The following is an 8,798-nucleotide window of genomic DNA, read 5'->3' on the forward strand; positions in this document are numbered from 1 at the left end:
ATATTTTAAAAGATTTCTCATTCTGCTGACCTGCAGTGTCACCAAGTGGTTCAATGTTGTCATCTTTATATTTTCACATGCAAAGTCTCTCTGCTCTAATCTTGAAAAGCTTAAAAAGATTTTTCAGTAGTGTGTGAGGGAACCATGGTCATTTCGGTCTGAAATGGTTCAGGGTAAATGTAAGAGTGGTAGAATGGTAGAAATGTAGCAATCTGCTGTGTCCTGACTGTGTTTGGGAGAACCAGGAAAAGCTATACGCCACAGTCGATGAGAGTAAAGGGACCCGTTATTCATCCTCTTGTTGCTAGGCAACACTCCTGGTTGGTCACCCAAAAGGGGGAAAAAATGTTTGTACAGTTTTTTTTAGTACAGTATTTAAAGAGGTTTCGGTGTTTTCAAGGGCAGAGATGCTGAAATACAATAAGCAACAATAAACAATAAAATGGCATGAAATGTACATAATGTTTAAAATACGCATGGGAATACAGAAACAGACCAGGAAACTGTAGACTTCATTAAACTACAGAAATAATGACATAATTGCTTCCTATACATAATGTAATCGGCCATTACTGTACTAAATGACCTCTCTCTAATGCCATTAGTTATTACATCGTAACTACATCATAATAACCAAAGTAATAATGGGTTTGACACAAGAGTGATGTAATAATAAGACTGAATCCTACATCATGAAATAACTGTTACCATTTGATGTATAGTACATTGGTGTGTATTTTTTAATAACTTTTCATCTGAGGAATTATTTATTCTTTCATATAAATTAAAGAAGACTATAAAGACTATAAAAATCAGGCCACGTATTACATGAATCAGTCTCAAAGCCCGACTCTAGTCCTGTCAGAATTACTGTAGCTTTTTGTATTTCCAGATGAAGTGCCATCTAACACTTTTACACACAAAGGTACTCATGCATAAGTCTTTTAAACCCCAGTGCATTTTTAAGAACATCTTTCTGAAAATTGGAATCAGTTTCAGAAATGCACTTCAGTGACTTTTCAGTTACAAGTTTCCAATCATTTCATACTGTTTTCAGTTATGCTAAATTCTGAGTTGAGCACTGAAAAAACATAACCATTGTTCAAGAATCACCTCAGGCAAACAGCCATATTGTTGTTTATTTGTTTGTTTATTTTGAAACCCTTTAACCAGTTTTGTATCTCATCACCTTTTCATTTAAAAAAAAATATTGATTTGTATGACCAGAACTCAACACCTTTTTTTTTTTTAACAACACATATGCAATATGTTATATTTTGTTTTGCAATTATAGTTTATCTGAAAGAGCTGAAAAAAACACAGTGTAAGAAGTGAAAAGGGGGAGTTTGTCCCTGATTTCATTCAGTCTTTTAATGCACGTGCGGCTGTGAGTGCTCATTACATGTGCTGCTAGCTACGTTGCTGAGCAGAGAGCCGCTGAGCATTGTGGCCTTCCTTCTATGAACGGATTGTGAACCACATTTACCATGACATGATAACAACAACAGTACCGAATGGAAATAGCGACATCTTGTGGGAAATGTTATAACCGCTATGTACCAGGATGACCTCGTTGTACACGTAGGCTGGCTGGTTGAGAGAAATTCTTGCTTTGTGTTTGCATGGGTATCTTTTAAATGATCTTGTAATGATGATACTATGTTAGTGTCAAAATGCAGCACATTCCAGTCAAGTGGTTGGCAACGACCGTCCTTAGGAATTATATTCAGATCTGCCACTCTCACAGTCAGGAACCTTCGGCATGGATATCTGTACTGTTTTCTAAGGCACACACATTCACTGTTGGGGAAACCTTACACTGCGTCAGTGCCCTGCCAATCACTACTCTAAGCATTATGGTAATTGTTTTAAAGGACTGATTTTGTGACATATCTGCTCAGACTTCATTTAAAATTCTCATCTTGTAAATATTAAAATAGCAATATTATTGTTCCCATTCTTCTTTTGACATATCGTGTTTTATTCTGCATATGCTTGTTTAACACACTTTTATACAGAGCTCCATCGAAAATGACACAGTGGTCTATGTAAGGTCACCCTTTAGTTAAAATAAGGGGAAAAAATAAATGATTTTGGAGTTGGGAAAAGTGAGTGAGAAGCTGTAGGCAAAGGGAAGTCCATTTGGTCAAATTAACCACACCACTGAAATAAAAAAACCCATGAATTTTAAACAATGTAATTGCCGTTAATCCGATCTGATGTACTACGATTCATTGCTCTGTGCTCTAGGTTGATCTAATAGTCTGTTATGAAACTGTTGCTTTGATATGGTGTGCTATGAATTTAAATAAAGCTTACTTTCACCAGACATACATTTCCTCCCTCTATTTGACCTCAGACACATGTCTTTTCTGTCAGGCCTGTCGATAACTTCCTGTGTTCTCGCACGCCTCTGAATGTTATTCCGCTGCTTCCGCTTACGACTTCCTTTTCGGCAGCGGCTAAATCTTCGCCAACATGCCAGTGAGTACTGGGGATGAATGAAACACCATTTCCCACCGATTCCGGACCTAAAAACACAAAACGACTCGACTCATACGTGTATTACGTATTGTCATAAAACTACTTAGTATATTTTTGGCCATACAGCTCTCAGTAATATCAGCATACGACATAATTTTTCACTTCTTAGACTGCATGCAGCATGCGTACTAACAAGATGGCGACGCGCATATAGCAAAACATGATAGCTTGAATTGCTTGTGTGACGCATGATTTCCGATAAATAGAAGCTTAATATTCGTCGTTATTGTCGTGTAATAGTAACACGAACGAAAACGGTGTAATAAAGCACTAGTAGTGCTCTGAAACGTCCAGACTCGATTTTTTTTTGTTCTTACAGCTGCGCAATAAGCCTGCCCCCCTTACAGTAGATTTTGTAACCAATCTAATCGATCAGTCTAATACTTGAATTATGACTCTGAAATTTCGATGCCTTAACGATACAACTCTCGGACTGTATGATTTACCACGAATTACTTCAATGAATGTTCAATGAATCTTATCTCCTGCTGACTTATACGACTCCGCCTGTCCGCAGCTCGCAAAAGATTTGTTGCACCCGACCCCAGAGGAGGAGAGGAGGAGGCACAAGAAGAAGCGTCTCGTGCAGAGCCCGAATTCTTACTTCATGGATGTCAAGTGTCCAGGTAGGTCTGTCTCGTCACAGAGTTGTTTTGAAAGACTTGTTTAAAGCATAACAGTTTTTTTCTCCTTCTGCCTTTTTGCCTTGTGGCTCTACAGCAGAAGGAAGGTTTCATGTTGCTAATTTGTCAGACCGGTTACAGTGGTTTTAGACTCCTTAAGAATGAAATGGTGAAACATATTTACAAGGGATCATCACATGTAGTGGTGTAAACCTCATTGTGTCCGAGGCAGGTCTGACCTGTTCACCCTTACATATGACAAGTCAACTATATACATTGTCCTTTCTGTCAGTGAGTTGTCACCATCGGTCAGTCCCGCTGAAGAGAAATACCTGTAATAATAATGAACTGTACCATGGTGAAATGTTTTTTCCTTCTCTTAGATGGTATGCAGTTGAAATAAATTCTGTGTAAGCTTTCTGATATAAATGCCAGTGTCTGGAATGAACACCCTAATTTTTTTTTAAGTATAGAGATGTGAGGTCCTGCCTGCTTTAACTGATGAGTCCTTTGTATGTGTAACCCTGTTCTCACAAACATACAGGTTTAAGAGTCACACATAGTTTGGTATTAAAGCAGTGTCTTGACATCTAAAGTACAGCGGTAGTAACTGACGGCCTTGTATTGTGTTAATTTACTGTTGTCATTTTGTCTCCTCAGGTTGCTATAAGATCACTACGGTATTCAGCCATGCACAAACAGTAGTGCTATGTGTAGGCTGCTCCACTGTGCTGTGTCAGCCAACAGGAGGCAAGGCGCGTCTTACAGAAGGTCAGTTCACCTGTGTCAAATAGCTCTGGGAATACATGGGTTTGAAAAGGTGTGTAAAAAAAATGTCTTGTTTCTGTTTGAGGCTCAGACATCTCTGTTTGTGGATGGTTTGTCTCACACTGGGCAAAAAAAAAACCCTGTCTGCTGTCTGTGTGAGTGACGTGAGTTTGAGTGAATTGGTTTCAGTAACACGCCTGTTTGGCTAGGCGGTCTTTGTGAGTTGAGGTGGAGTAAGGCTGTCCACTCTCCTCAACCACCACCTCAGCTGTTACTCCTTCATTGTTGGTCTCTGTAGAAAAACGTCTGCCCGTTGTGAAAGGGTTTAATCATCTCTGTGTTCCTTTGTCTTTGACCACTCAGTAACAGAGTTGTGAGTGAGCTTGGTGTATAAAAGAGGAGTCGGTTTGCTTGAAATCGTCAGTAAATCGCTGCTTTTGCGGATATCTGGCGTGGGAGTCACAGGGAAGCTGATACACTCAGCCCACAGTTCCCATTGGACGGAGCGCTTTAGTCATAGTCAGAACCAACACAGAGACTAAGAGCTGAACTTGGCTTCATATACAGAGAGAATTCATGTTTCAGTGTTGACAAATCAATTGTATGTAGGCAGATGGGTTTATTACAAACATACGTAGATGGATTTGTAGTTGAGGTAGGCGTTGGATGTGCTGCCAGCTGGATTTCCAGGACTGCGCTTGGGAAACGCTGACCAAGGGGTTTTTATTGAACTCTGCATGAAGCGTGAAAGGTTGTGACAGTGATAATCTTCCTGTATGCTCATTCTAAACCCCATGCCCCTACCCTGGCCTGTCACTTAGTCTCTTCTAACAGTAGCTCTCAACCGGTTTAGTTTCATTATTTAACTGAATTAGTCTTTAGTTTATTGAGGCATGTACTCTCGTGAACAAGCTCCGTTAGACGCGTTTTTGATTGGTCGTAAGCGATGTGACGGAGTGATTTAGGGATGGATCCCAGTTGTCAGCACTTTTTCACTAGGGCCCCATGCAAACACACCCGTGGGGGGTCAAAGCTTTGATCAGGGCCAGTTTTACAGAGCGTGTGTCAGACCCTGAACTTATTACACCTCAACCAGTCTGACAAGGCAAACGGACAGCATGTCATGGTTCCAGCTCTCAGCCTGGAGGGTAACGCAAGCAAACATAGTGACCAGTACACCAGCGTAGGAATCGACACAACAGCTATGTAGATCAAAAATACTCTATTCAAACAACTTATAGCAGGCACTGTATAGCAGATACATGGTCACTTTAGCTTCTTTTTTGGCTTTTTTTCCCTTGCACAGTGAATTTATGCACTGAAATGAGTGAAAATGTAAAACACATGAAGATGAAATGTTGTAAGTGTAGTACTCGGTTTGTGGTTGAAGTGTTCAGCTAAACGCCGTGTGTGCACTGGCCTCCTCACATGCATCAATATGCACATTACTGCTGGAGCTTTGTTTCCAGGTTCTGTGTGTTCTGGGAACATGGCCTCTCAGAAGGAGATATTAAACTGTGTCCTGAGAGACAATAGCTATTGAATGTCTCTAGTGTTAAATGTAATTTGTCTTGGTTAGAGTGCTGAAGCTTTGTTCAGGGAGAGTCGAGGGCAGTTAATGTCCCGCTGGGTCATCGAACAGAGACACACAGAGATGATCACAAAGACCAAATGTGACTGAAAACACGTGTTCCTTAATACCTAACCTGACAGTCTGATGGATACGCCACGCGGTTCAAGCGTAATAAACTGGCCAACAGACGTTACATTACGAGATATAACGAACGTTATGGAACATAACAGTATCATTCCACAAAATTAGAATCAGCTATGGCCTTAATCATGTTTTTTGATGACTGACATGGAAAATGCTTATAAAAAAAATTTAAACCAAACCCCCCCCCCCCCCCCCCAAAACCAGAATAAGTCAGCAGCGGTTATAGGTAACTAGTAGAGACTGATCTGGTAGGGAGGGGTTTACAGATGCAGTGACTGTGTGAGGGGAGACTGGTGAGAGTGAGAATAGGCATAGAGTCCACACTCATCGTCTGTCTGTCTGTCTGTCTGTCTGTCTGTCTGTCTGTCTGTCTGTCTGTCTGTCAGGGAGGTTGACTATGTTTTAAATGACGGATATGATTTGTCATGCCTGGCTTAAGGCACGTGTTTTTTCGTTTTTGACTCAACGCAATGTTACTCCCGGTGTGTCCGGATTTTGAACGGATTGCGCGTTATTTGCGGTGTCTCCGTCCTCGCGGCTGCGGTCTCATTGTCGTTTTAGGCTAAACAGGCCTCCCGGTGGTTGTCACCCTCCGCCTGGGTCAGTGTAGCTCCTTACACGTCGAAGGGTTTAGTATTTACAACCCCGGCTTTAACTTGCGTTCGCGGGTCTGCTCCAGCAGCGTACTTGGCTGGCAGTAGAAAAAAAAAAAAAAGTCGTCTTTGCTCTGCCACACAGCCTGAGAATGCAATAATAACACTGTGTACAGGAGCACAGGAGAACGTTTGAATTTATTTTCTCCACACGGGCAAAAGCAGCTCCTTCGTCTCTCTGTCGACAGGCTGCTTTAGATGGAGAGAATCTCATGCCCGCCACTGATAATGTAAACACTTTTAGAGCTTCAAGCACAATTTGCATATTCTTATTAAGCCGTCCATAAGAGGCATTGTAGTTGATCATCTTGCTCTAATTATGATTTCTTATTTTCGTGGTTGACTAAAATACCTCGGAGATAACCTCCAGGGCAGTTCTGTGAGCATTTGTGGATCATAGCAAGGCATGAGGTAGTGAGAGTAAACAGTGTAAAAAATGAACAGAAGAGTGTTGATAGAAGAGTGTTGATGGAAGAGTGTTGATGGAAGAGTGTAGATGGAAGAGTGTAGATGGAAGAGTGTAGATGGAAGAGCGGTGAGGGAAGAGCCGTGAAGGAAGAGTGTTGATAGAAGAGTGTTGATAGAAGAGTGTTGATGAAAGAGTGTTGATGAAAGAGTGTTGATGGAAGAGCGGTGAGGGAAGAGCCGTGAAGGAAGAGTGTTGATAGAAGAGTGTTGATGAAAGAGTGTTAAGGGAAGAGCGGTGAGGGAAGAGCCGTGAAGGAAGAGTGTTGATAGAAGAGCGTTGAGGGAAGAGCGTTGAGGGAAGAGCGTTGAGGGAAGAGCGTTGAGGGAAGAGCGTTGAGGGAAGAGTGTTGAGGGAAGAGTGGTTGCTATGTGAGCACAGGGGTAGAGGGGATAAGAGCTGAAACTAAACTGAAGAATCTGGAGACACAGAAATGACATTCCAGTTTGCCTGTTTAAAATGTTCATGAGTGCAAATACAGGCAAAGGTAACTAGTTTTCTACGCCTGGCTTTCACAAGAGGGCAGTCATCAAACCCTTACATGGCTTCTTGTCCTGCCATGAGAATGACAAAAGAATTTGAAAATTTGCGTGTTGCACGCGCGATAAAACGTCTTGTGGGTTGGTGCGTTAGACGTAATTAAAACCAGATTAACAGAGAAAGTCTCATTTATTATGACGTGGTAAAAACAGGCAGGTATTTTGCAAGCTGAGACACATAATTATAATATAAATGAAGTAACGGGAACAGTGATGTTTTTCAAGTCTTTTGGCCTCCAGAACACTTATTGATCAGTATTGATCACCCGATGCAACCCACAAAGGATGGTACTCTGACTTCACCTCTTGTGATTGGTTTATTGACAAGGTTAAGGTTTCAGGGGGTGTTGTGAGTGTCCTTTGTCCGCCTTGAAATAATGTCTTATGTGAACGATGTGAAAATGAATTTAACCCCTGTTTAAAACTTTGAGAGTTGATCAATATGCATTTGAATTTCGCCTCTGTTCTCAAACACTCAAGGAAAATTTGACACGTTTATTTTTCGACAGACCTGTGAGATGCCGTGTTGTTCTCCTGAATATTAACCCAACTTTACAGAACAGCGTGCTTTCTTCCAGTGCCTTCCCCTTAGATCAGCAGTGACTTAAAACAGCGATTTAAATAAACATCTCCCTCTCTCTCTCTCTCCCTCTCGCTCTCTCTTCTCTCAGGATGCTCATTCAGGAGGAAGCAGCACTAGTTTTTTCCCATAATGCCCCAGGAGGGAGGATGAAATGGAGCTGAGTCTGTGATCTGCAGTGTTCTTTGCTCTAAACTCTGTTTATCCAGAGGGGACAGCTTAACACACAACATCAGGCACTTCCATCGGATGCCTCCACACCAAAAACAACAACAACAACTGGACCGCTCAACACAGCCTCTCTCAATAAAACATTTTGGTTAAATATGGAGAGTTCTGTGTAGGTTTTTTTTGTGTGTGTGTGTGTGTGTGTGGTTATTTGTGTCATGTATATCAGAATAAATCTGAAGGCAAATTGGATTTTAAAGAACATTATTGAAACAGAGATTTGGGTGTGTGTGTGTGTGGGGGGGGGGGGGGGGGGGGATATTTTCCCGTGCTGAGGACGTTGGTAGTCATCTTTTCTCTCTGGTCTGATGGAAATGTGCCTTATTGCAGTCATGTTTCTGATGAATCATGTGAGCTCGGTTTTCAGGCAGGCAGTACTGCTGTCATAGTCTCGGTTCCCTGACACGAGTCTCTGCATTTTAACCAGCGACAGTAGTACAAGCAGAAAGCTGAGTTATTTTAAAACCTCCCCTGAGCTTGACGCATCGCTGTCGGTAATACTTAAACTGTGGGATGCTCCATCCACACTGAAATACTGTTTAGAGGAAGTTAAAGCATCATTAGAACATATTCATTTAAATGTTTTCAATTTATAAAGAAGTTGTTTGTGTCACTATTCACTATTTAAACTAAGAGAAGGGTTTACTGAGAATGACACACTTGTTTCTGTTCAAGTTCAG

The 8,798-nt window shown here is 41.4% G+C and overlaps 1 protein-coding gene across 1 annotated transcript; it reads left to right on the plus strand.

Annotated features, from left to right (window-relative positions):
• Window positions 1-2,448: 2,448 nt before the first annotated feature.
• Window positions 2,449-8,223, plus strand: rps27.1 (ribosomal protein S27, isoform 1). Its single transcript, XM_030788704.1, has 4 exons — window positions 2,449-2,484; window positions 3,062-3,170; window positions 3,828-3,938; window positions 7,982-8,223. The coding sequence occupies exons 1-4, from the start codon at window positions 2,479-2,481 to the stop codon at window positions 8,008-8,010; spliced, it is 255 nt and encodes an 84-aa protein (XP_030644564.1). The 5' UTR covers window positions 2,449-2,478; the 3' UTR covers window positions 8,011-8,223.
• The last annotated feature ends 575 nt before the right edge of the window (window positions 8,224-8,798 follow it).

Source organism: Chanos chanos, chromosome 12, assembly GCF_902362185.1.
Source record: "Chanos chanos chromosome 12, fChaCha1.1, whole genome shotgun sequence".
Classification (NCBI taxonomy): domain Eukaryota; kingdom Metazoa; phylum Chordata; class Actinopteri; order Gonorynchiformes; family Chanidae; genus Chanos; species Chanos chanos.